This window comes from Salminus brasiliensis, chromosome 3 (assembly GCF_030463535.1).
Source record: "Salminus brasiliensis chromosome 3, fSalBra1.hap2, whole genome shotgun sequence".
Taxonomy (NCBI): Eukaryota; Metazoa; Chordata; class Actinopteri; order Characiformes; family Bryconidae; genus Salminus; species Salminus brasiliensis.
The window spans coordinates 50,243,328-50,262,066 of NC_132880.1; the positions used below are offsets into that span (position 1 = coordinate 50,243,328).

General features: G+C 41.8%; 1 protein-coding gene across 3 annotated transcripts; it reads left to right on the forward strand.

Annotated features, from left to right (window-relative positions):
• The first annotated feature begins 225 nt into the window (after positions 1–225).
• snx10a (sorting nexin 10a) lies at positions 226–17,697 on the forward strand. 3 transcript variants are annotated; one of them, XM_072674989.1, is made up of 7 exons: positions 226–334; positions 10,132–10,177; positions 13,253–13,339; positions 14,152–14,252; positions 15,085–15,183; positions 15,660–15,860; positions 17,257–17,697. In XM_072674989.1, exons 1-7 carry the CDS (start codon positions 300–302, stop codon positions 17,420–17,422), a joined length of 735 nt encoding a protein of 244 aa, XP_072531090.1. In that variant the 5' UTR covers positions 226–299; the 3' UTR covers positions 17,423–17,697. The 3 variants fall into 3 exon arrangements, with proteins under 3 accessions (XP_072531090.1, XP_072531092.1, XP_072531091.1); XM_072674991.1 differs by lacking the exon at positions 226–334 and adding an exon at positions 3,091–3,155; XM_072674990.1 differs by lacking the exon at positions 226–334 and adding an exon at positions 3,248–3,326.
• The last annotated feature ends 1,042 nt before the right edge of the window (positions 17,698–18,739 follow it).

Genomic DNA, 18,739 nt, shown 5'->3' on the forward strand with positions numbered 1-18,739 from the left:
ATTATCTGTAAATAATCTGTGAGTTTATTGGTATATATATATATATATATATATACACTTATGCATCATTAAAATGATGTAAAAACATCAGATGCATCTTGAGAATGTTCATGTTTTCTCGGTTCAGCTGAACACAACAGGTATGCAGAGAAGAAGCCAGCGCTTTCAGGATAGCCACTGTGTCCACGAAATACCTGAGAGACCCCCCTGGAGAGAACAGTGAAGCATAACCACAGAAGAACCTTAACAGAGCAGCCCAGAACCTCTCCACCCACCAGGAAACAACACAGGACCCTGTAATGGAGGAAGTGAGCCGAGAGCAGAGCAGGGGAAGGTAATAAGAAGCACCTTCACCCTGAGCTCCAGCAGGGCTGTGCAGATCCAGAGAGAGCACACATGTGGCTGTAGGATGTAGGCGACAGGTCACATGGAGGACAACCCACAGTCACATGGTGAATGTTTAGAACTGACCTCAGGAGCCATATGGACAGAGATTATGTAACATATTGACCTTCCCAAAGCCGTGTAGATCTGTCCAGTCATCGCGTTTATTTGCTCAGGGTTTTATTTGACTGTCTTTCAGTTCCTCTATGAGGTCTGTGGTCAGAATTTTACAAATGTGTATTCCTGAAGTTACTGAGTAGGTCATGATCCCGCCTGCCTGCCTGCCTGCTGTTACACTGACCACAGGGGATCCCTAACCATGTGTTTTCAGGGTCCCACCCCTGAGTTTCCAGACCACAGTGTCATAATGGGAGTAGATTAAGCCCTTCATTAATGACTGCGGTTCAACGACTGACTGTAAACTGTTGGAGGGGAGAGAGGTCCGAGAACTCAGCTCCCCCTTACTGAGGATCGGAGAGTGTAGTGTAGGAGCACAGGGGCCGGAGGAACAGGTGGGGGTGAAGGTGGAGTTTTTGTAGCAAGCAATTAATTAGTTCATAAGTCAGATTTTCATAGAAAACTGAAAACCTGTGTTTCCTGAATGGTGGCTCCAGGCAGCTGCTAGGCTGTTGTTATGTGGTCACCAGGGTGAAGTGGTTGCTATGGTATTTCAGGTGGTTGCTATGGTATTTTTAGGTTGCTAAGTGAGTGCTAAAGTGTTGCTAGGTTGCTAATTGAATGCAATGTGTGGTTGCTAGGGTGTTCATAGGTGTTTGCTATGCAATGCCAGGTGTTTGCTAAAATATTTCAGGTGGTTGCTAAGGTGGCCCATGTTGTTGGTATGACGATTACTATGATATTTCAGGTGGTTGCTATGGTATTTCTAGGTTGCTAATTGAATGCTATGTGGGGTTGCTATGGTGTTCATAGGTGTTTGATAAGCAATGCCTGGTAGTTGCTAAAATATTTCAGGTGGTTGCTAAGGTGGTCCATGTTGTTGGTATGGCCATTGCTATGGTATTTCAGGTGGTTGCTATGGTATTTCTAGGTTGCTAATTGAATGCTATGTGGGGTTGCTAGGGTGTTCATAGGTGTTTGCTATGCAATGCCAGGTGGTTGCAAAAATATTTCAGGTGGTCGCTATGGTGCTTCTAGGTTACTAAGTGAATTGCAATGGTGTTGGAAGGTTGCTAAGTGAATGCTATGTGTGATTGCTAGGGTGTTCATAGGTGTTTGCTATTCAATGCCAGGTGGTTGCTAAAATATTTCAGGTAGTTGCTAAGGTGGTCCATGTTGTTGGTATGTATGGCGATTACTATGGTATTTCAGGTGGTTGCTATGGTACTTCTAGGTTGCTAAGTGAATTGCTATGGTGTTGCAAGGTTGCTAAGTGAATGCTATGTGGGGTTGCTAAGGTGTTTATAGGTATGGCGATTACTGTGGTATTTTAGGTGGTCGCTATGGTATTTCTAGGTTGCTAAGTGAATGCTATTGTGTTGCTATGGTGTTGCAAGGTTGCAAAGTGAATGCTATGTGGGGGTGCTAAGGTGTTCTTAGGTGGTTGCTATTCTATGCCAGGTGGTTGCTGGAGTGGTTGCTAAAATATTTCAGATGGTTGCTAAGGTGGTCCATGTTGTCGGTATGGTGATTACTATAGTGTTTCAGGTGGTTGTTATGGTATTTCTAGGTTGCTAAGTGAATGCTGTGGCATTGCTATGGTGTTGGAAGGTTGCTAAGTGAATCCTGTGGTGTTACTACGATATTCACAGGTGGTTGCTGTAGTGGTTCCTAAAATATTTCAGGTGGTTGCTATGGTGTTCCAGGTGGTTGCTCTGGCGCCTGTATTTACGGTATTTCAAGTGGTTGCAAAGGATGGTTGTTACAGTATCCTAGTGTATACAAATATCCAAGTGGTTACTATGGCAGTTGCTATCTGTTAAGGTATTTCTGTTGCAGAGTAGGTGCTATGGGGCTGCTAATGGGTTTCTAGGTGGTGAATACAGTATGCCAGTAGGCTGTTAGGGTGTTTACTATGGCATTTCAGGTGGTTGCTATGGCAGTTGCTATGTTAATACAAGTGGTTGCTATGGTGGTTGATATAGTATTTACATTGACTTCCATTATAAGGTAAGAAGGTTTGTTGCTCCTCCTGTAAAGCTGCTAATTTGGACATACAAGGTTTTGTAATGACGGCAACGATATATACAAAACATGGACAAAAGTATTGGGACACCTACAGGCGCTTTCACGCCATTAGCATCTTCTTAACTTTCAACGTCATATGATTTATATTCTATTTTTAATAATAAAAAATATATATTTTTGTACTACTGTTTATTTACTGCTTTAATAATAATAATAATAATAATAATAAGCCAGGCCCCTTGCACGAGAATTGTGCTCCACAGGGAGGAGAACGTCAGGAGTTAAGAGTCTTAGCCAATGGCCTTGTCTGGTGTAGAGTGGTGGGGATATATCACCATATATTAATATATTAATATTTTTATGATATGATATACACTCATATATTAATAATAGCGCAGCTGTAGCTGGATCAGCTCGGTCGTTTTCACTTGCACACTCTTAGCATTAAAGCAGTGAATGAGAGCGCAATGGGACACGGCCGAGTTGAAAGGTCAAACCCCGTGAGGAGCCGCACGAGCAGGTTTACTGACACCCGTCCGGATCACAGGCGCACCTGGATCAGCCCTGCTCGCGTCGTCACCGCGGTGCGCGTGCGCGTGTGCGTGTGCGCGCGCTAAAAGACGAAAGTGAGAGCGTGTGCATCTTATCTCATTTCCTATCGGGAGCGAGCAGCGAGTGCACGCGCGTCACAGTCTGCTAGAGAGTCGGTGGAAGGGGTTCGGCGCGTGGCACGGTTTAGCACAGCACAGCTCATCGAGGAGGAAGAGGAGGAGGAGGAAGAAGAGGGAGGAGGAGGGGTAAGGATGGGTTTACTGTGCTGGTGGAGGTGCAGGTGGAGGTGCAGGTGGAGGTGCTGCTGATGTTTATGGGTTGGCTGGGGAGTTCTGTGGTGTGCCTGCCAGTGTGAGCCGTGCTCCACACGTGCAGTTTAACGTTTAATTGAATGTACGTGTAGGTTTCGCAGCACGTCTGCTGATCCCACGCGCAGAGTTAACGTTTTGCAGCTGTGGCTCGTTTAACGTTGTCTCTATGACGTCATGCGACGTATAGCACATGGCCAGCCAGCCAGCCAGCCAGCCAGGCCTGTCACAATGACTGTTAGAGTTTTGGGTATTATCATTTTAAGATCATTTCATGCCACTGAAATAAAGAAAATAGCATAATAATTTAATTACACCCTTTAATTATGTGGATTATTTATACACTGGAGTTAAAGGATCAGTATTTAACATTATTATATTATTCAATTTAATAACAAATGTGTTCAAACAGTCGCTATTCCACCTAATGCATGTTGATGGACTCTACTGGCTATGTCAACACACTGGGCAAAATTGAGGTCATGTCATATATTATCATGTATTGTACACAATATCTAAAGATACTGACACCGATGTGCAAATGCACACACACAGCTGGTCTAGTCCCTGTAGAGAAGGACCGTAAAGACCGTATTGGGACACCTACTCAATCACTGTTTCTTCTGAAATCAAGGCTATTTAAGGAGCTGATCCTGCTTCTGTTGGAGGAACTGTCTCTACTGTCCAGAGAGGAAGACTTTCTACTAGATTTAGAAGGAGGAGCATTGCTGTGAGGATTTGATTGCATTCAGCGACAAGAGTAGTGTTAGTGAGGTCAGGATGGTTGGATGATGATGATCACCTCCCCACCTCACCATCCCCAACTCATCCCAATGAAAAGTACTGGATGGAGCTCCACCATCATCATTCCAGAGAACACAGTTCCTCCACTGCTCCACAGCTCCTCAATGCTGGGGGGCTTTATACCCCTCTACTAGCCCACGCCTGGCTTTGTTAGGCAGCATGGTGCCAATAGAGTCCTATTCTATTGGCAGTACCTCTCTACAGGGACTAGACAAGCTGTGTGAGTGTGCATTAGCACATCTATGTCATTCATTAGAAGGGGTGTCCGCAAATATTTGGACGTATAGTGTGTTTCGTTGTACGGTGTGCAACCATAATGGTCATAACATGAACACACTTAAAGCTGATCTACTGGGAACATATGAGAAATTAATAACTATATTTATTTATTTATTTATTTACTAACTACTAAAATCCAGGGTTTTGCAACATTTCAGGACTCGAAAAACATTTATCCACTTAAGTTAATTGGAATTCTTTAATGAAATTTTTGTTATCCACAATTTATTCCTACACAGCAACATCAGCAGACTTATTGAATACAGTATTTTTGGGAATGTAGATGTAGATTAGGACTGAAAATCGCTCTACAGTGTATCAGCATACATTCACAATGACGTCCGCTGTTGGCAGTCAAGCCCCAGAAGATCTCAGGTAACCAAAACAAGGTTCCTCATTGGCCTGTTGAATTTGTTAACAGCTGTGTTTTTGTCGTAATGCAGGTCACTGAGTGTAAGCAGCTTGTGTAACTGTGGTCTGTAGGGGGTCTGTTTGAGTCCTGACTTTAGTTCTTCACCTTCAGAACTGCAGAACATGGCATACTAGTTTCATGGTAGGCACTGAGTACTAAGCCTTGAGGTTAAAGAGCCCTTATTCTGCACTTTTCTTGTGTTTAATGTTTTCCCGAGTTCCAGTTCTAAAATCTGTAAGAGTTCGTGTGTCTCAATTTTAATTTTAGGCTGGTTAATGTTCCTTTAAGACTAATATATGCAAACAACCTCTAGTCTTATAGTCTGCCATGTTCTGTAGCTTTTTTCTAATATATTTGATTTATTTATTTTTTTAAATAGGCGTATTTGTCTCTCTTTTATCATATATATATATATATATATATATATATATATAAAATCCTGGATGGTCTGGGCTATATTTTATAGTTTTAACAATGTTTACATACCAAATTAAGCTCTATTATTAAAAGAAATAAGTGTTTTGGATGATCTAGGCCTCAGTAGGTTCAGTAGTAGTCATTCAGTCATTAGGTCTTTCGTCCTGGGTTTAGTGCCAGACCTTGCTAAGCTAAATGACTCGGCATTTTTTTTAAACATATTAAAATAATCCCTTATAATGAATTAACAATAGAGAGTAGATGGCCTATTAGTCATGTGTTGTTGTGGTGCGCCGCAGTGGCGTTTACATGCACATAAACCGTCTCATATTTGGAGAAACCTGTTGTGCAAGAGGATTGTTGATCCTAGGATAGCTGGCTCGCTGGCGTTTGTTTATTGACATTTACATTTATGGCATTTAGCAGATGCTCTTATCCAGAGCGACTTACAAGGTTACTCATATTACAGAGGTGAGCCAGTGTAGTGTTAGGAGTCTTGCCCAGGGACTCTTATTGGTGTAGTACAGTATAGTCACCCAGACCGGGAATCGAACCCCAGTCTCCAACATGGTGTGGCAGCTCAGTGGCAGGTAGGGGTGTTATCTGTTTCGCCACACCAACCAGTATATGTGTTTGTATAGTCCCCTGGTGCTAATAAGTCCTGTCTCTCAGCTGTAAGAGCTTTCATTGTAGGTTTTTACATTCTGAAGAAAGAAAGTAGTGAGATCTTGTCGGTGAGCTAGTCTGAAGAACAGAGCTTGGTTCCTCCAGGGTTCTCCTGGACGCCCCCCAGTCCAGCCAGCACAGCGTGGAGGATGTGTTCAACTCCATCAGCAGCAGCAGCAGCAGCAGCTCACCTGATTTACCATCATTAAGCCCTGATTTACCACCAAACCAGGTGTTGATCTGAGGAGAACTCTAAATAATACTAGACTCCATGAGAGAGGAGAACTCTGGAGATGTTCTAATGATGAACACAGTGATGGAGAACCACCACCACTTTCTGTAGGATAATAATTTAACGGACTGGATCATGGTATATTCTGATATCACAGTGTTAGATCATACTTAAATATTACATTATGTTGTATTTTTATTATGTAATAAGATTGCATGTCCCCTCAGGTCCTCAGCACAGGTGCTCAGGTGTGCAGGTACTTGCATGTTAAAGGAACTTCTCTCAGAGCCGTCAGGCTTGTTTTGGTTTGACGGTTTTTGTATTGTTTGAGCAACCTTGCACATACGGTTAACGGGAATGACGGACACGGCGCTTAAGTGCTGAATGCTATGACTAATGCACAAAATGGACCCCCCCCCTGTGCTGTGCAGGGCCCTTGCTTAACATTAGCCCAGTTTCTGTTGGCTTTCTGTGCAAATCTTCAATTTACAAGCAATAACCTGCATTAAAGAAAGTCAGCGATTACGAAAGGAGGGGCACTGTTGGGGTTAAGTAAATACACTATTTACTGTAGGGGTGCAGCAGCTAATTAGTGAACTAAAAGTCAACAGCCCGATTAGTTGGCACCTAATTTAATAGTTGATTAGTTGGTGATGTCATCACAGGTATTTCTGGTGCCAGCTAGAGCAGTTCAGGATGGATTAAAAGCCGAAGTTTAACCAGATGCAGTTTTCCTGCCGCTGTTTGTTTACAGCAGTAGTTCCTTCAGTCTGGACGAAGAGCTGAAGTGAGAACACAGACTGAGCGGCAAGGGGCGCGCATCTACTGCTCCATCGCTACTGGGGTGTGGCTCACCATTGTTGGGGTGTGGCTCGTCGCTTTGGGGTGTGGCTCGTCGCTTTGGGGTGTGGCTCGTCGCTTTGGGGTGTGGCTCATCATTACTGGGGCGTGGCTCATCATTACTGGGGCGTGGCTCGTCGCTTTGGAGAGTAGCATATCGCTCTGGGGTGTGGCTCACTATTACTAGGGCGTGGCTTGTCGATTTGGGGAGTAGCATATCGCTCTGGGGTGTGGCTCACCATTACTGGGGCGTGGCTTGTCGATTTGGAGAGTAGCATATCTCTCTGGGGTGTGGCTCACCATTACTGGGGCGTGGCTTGTCGATTTGGAGAGTAGCATTTCGCTCTGGGGTGTGGCTCACCATTACTGGGGTGTGGCTGATCGCTTTGGGGTATGGGTCGTTGCTTTGGGGTGTGGCTCATCATTACTGGGGCGTGGCTTGTCGCTTTGGAGAGTAGCTAATCGCTCTGTGGTTTGGCTCATCATTACTGGGGCGTGGCTCGTCGATTTGGAGAGTAGCTTATCGCTCTGTAGTGTGGCTCACCATTACTGGGTTGTGTCTCATCGCTCTGTAGTGTGGGTTATCATTACTGGGGTGTGGCTCATTGCTACTGGGGTGTGGCTCACCATTACTGGGGTGTGGCTCATTGCTCTGTAGTGTGGGTTATCATTACTGGGGTGTGGCTCATTGCTACTGGGGTGTGGCTCACCATTACTGGGGTGTGGCTCATTGCAGGGTTATATCTGTGAGGTGAGGGAGTCTCATATGGACACGGGCTGAGCGTTAAAAGGAGAGCTCTTCAAGAGAATCACCCAGAGATTTTCTCGTATCGCGTCTGCTTACGAATAAAGTCCCACCTCTTCACCAAAAACAGCCAATCAGCTTGTTGTCTATGCACTAGCGGAGGACGGTTGATGATATCGGCCAGACTGTGTCAAAATAAAAGTCACTAATACAAACAAAGCAGAAACACAAAATACTTCCAGACTGAGGCTAAAGTGACGCTCTTCACATTTATCAGAAACTAGGGTTAGTTGTGTTATTCTATTGCTGCTGTTTCGCACATTCCTGGTTATAGATTTTGACAGGAAAAAAGATATTGGAGTCTTATTAATCTTTTATATTAGCAGAAAATGTCATTAAAAACTGTTTTTTTAAAATAAGGCATTAATCTTCATTGTTTGTAAAAGTTAAAAAGTAAGTTGTAATGATTTGGTGACGGAGCGTTTCATAATCTGAACAATGTAATTAAAATAATTTGACTCTCAGAATAGTCATTTGTCGCATTTAATTTAATCAGTTAATTTGGTGAGACGATGTGCGTTTTGGAACACAGCCTTTGTGTTTCCTGTAGGAGGAATTTGATGGACGGTCTGTCACATGACCCTAATTTGATGCATTAATGCATTTCAAATGTCCAACTCTTTATCAGCTTAAATATTACCAATAATCTCTGTTTCCATAGCAACATCGGCAACGGCTTTGAAGCATTTGTCATTTCCATCCAAAAATGATTTGTCTGTGGCCTCTGCTATAGCTGTCACTAAAACGGAAAAGCAATATCATGTCATATCAGTGTAGACCAGCCATGTCTCATTTAGGTCCTGGAGGACCTCCTGCCTGTCCACAGCTGTGCCCTAGTCACTACATAGTGCACTACTTTGGGGTTCCGGCATTTTGTAATGGTGACCAAAAACATGGTCCCGAATTTACAGTGCACTGTAACTGTACGCTACCTATTGTAAAGGCATTGTCTAGCGGACATGGAATACCCATAATTCATTGCGTTGGCCTTCTCCGAGGCTGACTTTAAGATTGTTAATGCAGCGCTGACCTCACTCTCATAATGAGGTGCCCAAGATCAGTCACTACCTAGTTGAATTCTGTTCCCTATGATGGTGCCCTAAATAGTGATCATGTAGTGAATAGGGCACAGAATAGGGGGGGGGGATACAAGGCAGAGGTACTCCAGAACCAGGTCTGGGAACCTGTGATGGGCTTTGTATGGTGCAGTAGTTGTAAAGCACTCTATTAGGAACAGAACCGCAGTAGAACAGCTCTATTTCCAGAGCAGAACCTTCATGCAGCATGTTGCTCTAGTACCCGTGTTCCTGACAGTGACGGAGAACCTCGGTGGCTGTATTGGCCTGATGCTACTATAAATATTGGCTCATATGATTTCCGATGTATTTAGGTGACTCAGATTGGACATATATATGAGTCAAATAAATACTTCAGACATTATTCGAGCACTGCTTGAATTAATATTTTTAGGTTTAGAAGTTTTCATCATATTTTCTGTTATTATGATTTGATTGATTTTTATTAAAATGCTTATTTTGCATATATTTTTTGCATTTTATTTTGGAGGATGATGAATAACAACTGCTACTTGTTGATGGTGTCGCTAAGGGGATGGTGTGCACCTTTTTTTTGTTTTTTTGTTTTGGTTTATTTCCCCTCCTTAGCAACATCATCAACAAGTTGCAGGTCTAGTCCCACATACAAGAATCTATTAATTCTGCAATTAAACTATTTTAACGAATCATTTTAGAGGCCGACCTTCTGAACACTTGCAGGCTGAGACAGTGAGGCTGTCGTAAGGTTAGGTAAATATTTAAGAGCTTATTATTTGAGAATATTAACTGTTGAATTGTCTTGACTTTTATGTGAATTTTTCAGAAAAGTTGAGAAGAAAAATATGAAAATTCTTAAGAACATTTATTTAAGGATCACAACTGATCTGAACCTTTTTTCTTAGGCATGAAGTTAAGAAACATGAAACTTTAATACACCTATTGTAAATCCGGCCCCAGATTTCCAGCTCAGTCTCAGCAGCAATATGTAAATATTGTTGGTACACGTGGTTGATGAACACAGGTCCAGAGCTCCTCTGAAATCTGATATTGCATCAACATGAGGCTTTTAGGGCCGTTCTGCTGTATTAAAAGCTTAATTTCCAATCCTCTTTATTATTTTCTTGTTCTCATTAAAACTTCTCATGAAGCTTACTGCTTGATTAGCGGTAGGAGATCTGAACCGGGTCCTTTTCCTTCTCTCCTGACAAATCGTGTCTCTCTGTCTTTTCCAGCCAAGCCCCAGACATGGAGGACTCCATAGACCATCATACAAAGAAGGTACCGTTTGATTTTCCTCATCGTTAAAGACGACCACTGATGATGATTTGGAGACTCTGTTAGACATTGAGATGTTTGTGGCTCTGGAATGAAGGCTGGTGGAGATTGTGGCTTGTAGTCTAACTGGGCAGAAGCTGTACCAGATCCTTTATTAATTCAGGAAGCAGTAAAAGTGGTTGGATGTTATACTGTATGGTGCAGTAGTTGTAAAGCACTCTATTAGGAACAGAACCGCAGTAGAACAGCTCTATTTCCAGAGCAGAACCTTCATGCAGCATGTTGCTCTAGTACCCGTGTTCCTGACAGTGACGGAGAATCTCGGTGGCTGTATTGGCCTGATGCTACTATAAATATTGGCTCATATGATTTCCGATGTATTTAGGTGACTCAGATTGGACATATATATGAGTCAAATAAATACTTCAGACATTATTTGAGTACTGCTTGAATTAATATTTTTAGGTTTGGACTTGAAAACTTATTTATTTGGACAATTTTCTTGTCAAAATTGGAGATGGAAATAAAACAATGGTTGAATGCGATATTGCTACTGTATGAGGGTTCTAAAAAAGATTTCTTCGGTGACCTAATTGGACTATTATTTGCCAAAAGTGCTTAAATACCGAAAATGAAATAAAGTCTGTATCATCTACTAAAGTATAGGAGAGATGTGAGATGAGAAACCAACCTGTGGCAAGACTTTCAGTTAGTTTGGGTCATTTTCTATCCATAAAAATCCCAGTTGCACTAAAGTTTACCCAAGAATCTCACGCACTAGCTTTGAGGCTTATCTGCTGGTTCAGTCACAGTGAAGACTGCACCAGAATGCTTGAGCTTGGGTTCCAGGATGTGTTTAAGGCTTTGAATGATTTCCATTTAATGTTCAGATTTAAACCGTCTCCTCTGAAAGTGGGTTCGGCATGTTTTACTTTCGTTTTGAGTGGAAAAACCTGCTGGTGTTGGGAAAGAAACGCCAGTCACAGAGAAATGTGATCCTGGGGTTTTGTAACAGGGCTAATAATAGAGGTTTCCTCACTTCCCACTGAAGAGAAGCTCTTCACTACTACTTTCAGGGTTCATACGGGTCCTGGAATACCTGGAAAGTCATGGAAAATAAACATGCTAAAATCCAGTGCTGAGGAATCCTTGAAAAACAACAGTATTGAAAAAAGTAATGGAAAACATTGTAATGAGCCCATTTTTGTCATTTTATTTATATATAAAATATAAAAAATAAAACACAAGATAGCCTGGACAGTCTTTTAGCCAATAGCGTGGACTGAACATTCCCCCAAAAAAATATTGGATTTTTTTTAGGTCCTGGAATTTAGTTTTTTGGTACTTAAAAATTCATGGAAAGTCCTTGAATTTAAAAATGGTTAAAGTGTTTGAACCCTGACTTTTGATCCGGCTACTTTACTGAAAATCACAGACACCCTATCGCAAGTATCACAATAATTATTGTGAAAGTATCTTTAAATATTTACATTTTACATTTATGATATTTTGCTGACACTCTTATCTAGAGCGACTTAGAGGTTGCTCGTATTACAGAGGTGGGCCAATGTAGAGTTGGGAGTCTTGCCCAAGGACTCTTATTGGTGTAGCGCAACATAGTCACCCAGACCGGGAATCGAACCCCAGTCTCCCACTGGTAGCTCAGTGGCAGGTAGTGGTCTTATCTGTTGCGCCACACCAACCACCATATTGTGATAGAATATTATTACCATATCGCCCACCACTACACTGAATCCTAATAAGGTCAGACATGAGGATGTTGTGGACCTCGGCGAGAGACAATTCTCTTTGACTGGAGTTTTAATGACGTACCCCTGCTCTAGATGTTAGAACTTGACTAGAAATGTGGAAAAGTACCTTACAATACAACCAGCCGTCTTTCAGCCAATAGCGTGGACTAAACTTTCCCAAAAACGAATTATTGGAATTTTTTAGGACTTGGAATTGAGTTTTTTGGTACTTGAAAATTCATGGAAAGTCCTTGAATTTGAAAATGGTTGAAGTGTATGAACCCTGACTTTTGACCTGTCTACTTCACTGACACCCTACTAAACAGACACCCTTTTGGGGATTAAGGTTTGGACGGGTGTTTTTAGAGGAGCAGCGTTTTCCTCAAATCTCCTTCAAAGAAACGGGCAGGTCTGTAATCACCATTAGCTGCAAACTCCATCTCCTGCTTACAGCTTTCACCAAAATACACATTAAGCTTTAGTTGGAGTGACTGCACTTCTCCTTCTTGTGTTAGCTGTTGATTTTCCAGCTATTGTTTGCATCCTGGGCTCCTCAGTGACAATACTGCATACACCCATCAACCACAACCCTGTTTCAGCCCTCAATGGCCATTCTGCGAGCTCCACTAAGCATACAGGAGCAGGGTGTAGGTCTATAAGTCCAGACTGTCTCCATCTGCTTCTCTGTGATCAGCCTTCTCTCACCCTGTGTGTTCTTCAATGCTCAGGACCCCACAGGACTGACCACCACAGAGCAGACTGTAGTATTTGGGTGGTGGGTCATTCTCAGCACTGCAGTGACACTGACTGACCTGGTGGTGACGAGTGTGTCTATTTGCATGTTATGTATCAGTGCTGTTCATAATTTTGATTTAAATTTTTTATTTTTTTTTAATTCTCCCAATGCTGGGAGGGTAGGAGGTTGGAGGCTTGCACACGCCTCCAACAGCCAGCCAGCGCCGACTCGTTATTTATTTATTTATTTATTTATGCTGATGCATCATGTATCACAATAATCATTGTGTATTGTAAAAATATTTTTAAATATTGTGATAAAATATTATTACCATATCGCCCATCACTACACTGAAACATAATGAGGTCCGACATTAGGACGTTGTGGACCTCAGCATGAGGAAATTCTCGCAGGAGCGTGCCTGACCCAGTGACTCAAACCAGACAAAACTTCCTCCACACACACACACACACACACACACACACACACACACACACACACACACACACACACACACACACACACACACACACACACACACACACGCACATTCATATTCATTCACATGTTTCTCTTCTGGTTGTGTTTCAGGAGTTTGTAAGTGTTTGGGTTCGGGATCCTCAGGTCCATAAGGAGGACTTCTGGCACACGTACATCGACTACGAGATCTGCCTTCATGTGAGTCCAAACCTGCATCAGTCTGAGGTTAACACTCGCCACATTTCCTGTGATCAAAGGAATTTGGTGCATTTCGGCACATCCTCTGTAACAGAGTGATTTACAATACCTAGAAAAGCCAATTGCAATGGTCAAAAGTATTTGGACACCTGCTCATTCATTGTTTCTTCTGAAATCAAGGGTATTTAAAAAGTTGATACTGCTTTTGTTGGAGTGACTGTCTCTACTGTCCAGAGAAGATAATCATTGTTGTGAGGATTTGATTGCATTCAGCAACACGAGTGTTAGTGAGGTCAGGATGTTGGATGATGATGATCACCACCCCACCTCATCATCCCCAACTCCACAACTCATCCCAAAAGTACTGGATGGAGCTCCACCACCATCATCCTAGAGAACACAGTTCCTCCACTGCTCCACAGCTCAATGCTGGGGGGCTTTATACCCCTCTAGCCCACACCTGGCATTATTAGGCAGCATGGAGCCAATAGGGTCATGATGCTAATCTGCTCCAGAGAGTCCTATTCTATTGGCCTTACTTCTCTACAGGGACTAGACAAGCTGTGTGTGTGTGTCAGCAATGGGTGCAAATTAAAGTAGCTGAATGCATTTATTATCAGGGGTGTCCACAAACATTTGGACATTGTGTAACAATATGGTAGATCAGGTTCAATATAAGAAAAGCACTGGTGTATTTCTTTACACATACTCCATCTGATAAGCAGGCGTTCCCTGACTGGGTCAGTGTTGATTTAGCAGTTCTCCCTGTGTGTTTGTTCGTTCTCGTGATTTGCTTGTTCTGTTTGTTGCAGACCAACAGCATGTGTTTCCGTAAGAAGACCTCCTGTGTGAGGAGAAGATACAGTGAGTTTGTGTGGCTCCGTCAGAGATTGCAGGACAATGCTCTGCTCATGTGAGTAGTTAAAGAGGTGCACCATGCTGTTGACAGACCGACACTATACTATAATCAACTCCTTAGGGAGTGCTAATGATGGCTGAATTGCATTGGTAGATAACTGTCTTAAAAAAAAAAAAAAAAGTATGTATATATGCACACACAAAGAAAAAAAAAATAAACAAACGAACACAATATATAAATATTAGCTGCCACACAAACATATGGTTCCTCAAAACAGCATATTTGCAATCTAGAAGATTATATTTCTTATTTTGGAGCATTTTTATTTGTGAAATTCTGATGCAATATTTTAGGCATAAAAAAAATTATATCATTGATAGAATTCCAAACTTGGTGTCTCCTTATTTCTTCCATAAGTAGTCTTTTAGTTTGTGTGTAGCTGGGAAAAGCAGCTGGATCCATGACTTTGAATTCTGCTATAATAATAATAATGATGATGATGATGATGATGATGATTTATTAAAATATTTTAATTTAATGTATATATATATAGCTTTTATTGTATTTTGTACAGCTTTTGTAAACAACACTAAAACTGTGTCTGTTCTGATTGGTTTTATTATTATTCTGTTGCTGTTTTCTTAACAGAAATGATTGCATTTTGGGCTTTTGTAAATGATCTGTATGGAATATTATGGCGTTTAAACAGAAAAATTCTGACCAATTTATGTCAGTATGTCTATAGAATTGAACACTATTAAATTGGCAGATCTTCAGTGTCCATATTGAAAGCAGTGAACACTGAAATGTGTGCTGTGCCCCAGTCTGATGACGGTGGTACGGTTCCCTCTACTCTAGCTCATCCTGTTTGTTTATGTGTCTTCAGACAGTTGCCCAGACTGCCCCCCGCCAACCCTTTCTTCAGCCTCAACAACACGTACCAGGTGACCCAGCGGATGCTGGGGCTGCAGAAGTTTCTGGACGCGTACGTGTTCATATATCTTTCTTTCCTTCTCTTGGCTGCATCAGTTCTCACAGGTTCCTCTTCACCTGGTTGGACAGGCTTGATTTTTGAGACTAGAGATGTTGCTTTGTGAAATACCTGCTGACTGGAGTTGAGAACTGTACAGACTGTGCTGCTTTTGCCATCTAGTGGCGATGGAGAGAAACACCTTCCCATTCCCCATTATTCTGCTTGTTGTTGTTATTATTATTATTATTATTATTATTAATATTATTATTAATAATAATAATAATAATAATACATTTAAGCCACGAACGGAAACGGAACAACATTCTGATTGTGTGTGTGTGTGTGTGTGTGTGTGTGTGTGTGTGTGTGTGTGTGTGTGTGTGTGTGTGTGTAACTGGTTAGTTTATCAAGTCAAGAGGTTTTAAACAAATGGCTCATTACAGGTTATTTACCGTAGGCGTTGTTGTTGTTGTCGTTGTTGTTTACAGAATACTGCAGATGCCGCTGCTGCTGTCAGACAGCCGTCTGCACCTTTTCCTGCAGTCGCACCTGAACATTGCAAAAATGGAGGCCTGTGTTCAGGGCCAGACTCGCTACACAGTTGCCCAGGCCATTCAGCGCTGTGCGTACGAGACCCGCTTCCCTGTTGAAGAGGAGAGTAAGAGCTACTGTGACTCTGACTGTGAGAGGTGTGTGTCTGCATGTTTTATTTACTGACTGTAAACTCCCAGCGCTTCTTAATTCTAACTGAATCATATAGCTGTACCGTGTATTTCATATTGTGGGCATCGTTCAGCAGACTGAAGCAAAACCGGCCCACAGTGAGGGATTTCTCTTCAGCTCAGAGCTGAATACAGGGTGGATAAATCATGATGCTTGTCAGCGAGCTATTAGACATGTCGCATATAAGCAATGCACACATTAGAAGACAGCAGTGCGCCGGTTCACTCACCCTTTTCTGACAGTCGGTGGAAATGGATGAAGGCAGCTGTGTTATGGTTGTTGAGCCGAGATCAGTCGTTTCAGTGATATTCAGAGATCAGTGTTTTAGCTTTTTGTTGTTGTTGCATTATAAAGTAATACTTTGTTTTATACGCTGATAAGAAACTAGTTTGTATGATCAGCCAAAACTCTCCTAAACCCTTCTACATCCTCAAACATTTGTCTTATATATATATATATATACAATAAATAAATATATATTAAGTTTTATATATATATATATATATATATATATATATATATATATATATATATATATATATATATATATATATATAAACAAACACGTAAATATTAAAATGAAACGTTTGTGTATTATTATTATTATTATTATTATTATTATTATTATTATTATTATTTTAATAATTGTAGTGCATATAAATACAAATAAACAGAATCAAATTGACAATATTACCAACAAAAACACACAAAAATTATTACAATGCAACAGAATAACACTCATATCACTGCTGTCCAATGAAAAACCTGTATCTCCATTTTTGTCTGTATTCAGTTTTCATGATTTTATGGTTGGAACCCTGTAGCTGTTCTGTACACTGTGTCAATAACTCTGGATAAATAGACCAGTATAAATGCTCGAAATTACTTGGATTAAATTCTTATTTTCTTAAATCTTACTTCTTTATTTATTTTACTTATTTACTTCCTTTCAGAGTTCACATCATTTTTGCCTTCTCCTGTAAAGTCCCCATTTTGGAGATACCTGTTTTTCACTGGACAGAGACGATATATGGAATAGCGCCTAATTATTACTTCAAACAGAAAACACACAATAATCATTTCCTCTCTTTAAGAGAAGAAAGTTATCACTTATATAATAACATCCCCCTCCTCGTCTCGTACTTCCCAGTGGAAGACCAGCCCAGGTGCAGACTGGCCATTGGGAAGTTCAGGAATGTCCAGCCTTTATTCATTTTTTTTTTTTTCCTCCCCTGACCACAGCAGTAGCCCAAGTCACAAATACTTAAATCCTCTACTGATTCATTTGTCCCATAAGTTTTGTCAAATACAGTCTTTATTTTTGCTGAATCAGTCTTTGTGTGTGTTTTTGTCTTCCTACAGCACATCATCCTCCGGCCTGGGCAGTAGCGTTGGTCCAGCCACGCCTATTGAAATGTCTACCCACAATGGTGGCCCCGCCCAGCCGTTTCTGGCCACGCCTACACAGCCTGAGCTCTTCAAATGTTTATCGTCCTCACCCAACGATCAGAAGGACAAGCCCTCATGATGTGCTCTCAGTTCTGCACACTACAATGATCTCTCACAATAACACTTACACTCTCACACACACACACACATACACACACACACACACACACACACACGTCAGAAACCTTGTTTGCTGCTCATCTCCCAGCGTAATGGTTGGGTGGATTTTGTTGAGAGGAAAGATGTTCTTTCTTGTTTTTATGTTTATGCTGGGGTTTATCAGAGATACAAAAAAAATGTCGCTGATTTTAAAAAATAATAATTTAAGTTTTTGAAATTTTTATTGTGGTTTAAATGTGTAGTGTAAAAATGAATAAATGATATTTTAGTTCTGTTAGATTCTGTTTCACAAGTTTATTTTACAAATTTAGAAGTAAAATGTATCACAGAGTCTTTTATTATTCTTTACAGCAGTGTTCCTCAACCCTGGTCCTGGAGGCACCCAGCCCTGCACGTTTTAGTGGACTCCCTGCTGCAGCACCCCCTGCGACTCTGAAAGGACCTGGACCTGTTAATGAGCTGGTTTATCGAATCAGGTGTGTTGGGAGCAGGGAAAGCACTAAAATGTGCCGGGCAGGATTGGGAAACACTGCTCTATACCAGTGGTCTCCAACCCATCTTCTGGTAGAACTACACCCCATGGTTTGTCCAGTCCAGGACTTCTGAAGGCAGTAATTAGTTGGATCAGGGGGGTGGATTAAGGTTTGGATTGAAGGTCTACTGTAGGAAAGCAGCTGTCCCGGAAAAGGGCCGGAGATGTAGGGTGACTTAGCCTAACGTGGGGGTTAAAAATGAAGCTCAGGTGTCCCACATTAGGACAATTCACCTGCTCTTATCAAACTCTTAGAGTCCTGCTCTAGACCAGGGGTGCCCATCTCACACCTGCACATTTCAGCCCGGTTAAATCAGACTCTGGTTCCTTTGGTGAGACTCATATGAGCAGGTGTGAACACAGGAACCGCACTTTGATGACAAAACCAACCAAAACCGAGACCCTTGAGAGGAGGTGGTCTCCAACGAACTCTGGGGTGGTTAGTTTTGTCTTGAGAACGTGATCGGACCTCGATCGGACCCGACTATCAGGTTCTCTCTGCAGGTTTGAGCTGAACGGCTCCAGCAGGCAGGCGATCTGCCCAGATCATCCATCACTACAGCTGTGAACAGATGCCTCTCTGCTGCTGCTCCCGGTTCAACTGCACAGACATCTGCACTAGTCCAGAACACTGGACCTTCTTCCTGTACCTACGTCCTGCCCAATCAGCAGAGAGAACGTTCTCACATGGTTAAATGTGACGAATTCTGGTGAATTTTGGAGTTTTCCCCGTGAGCAACTGGG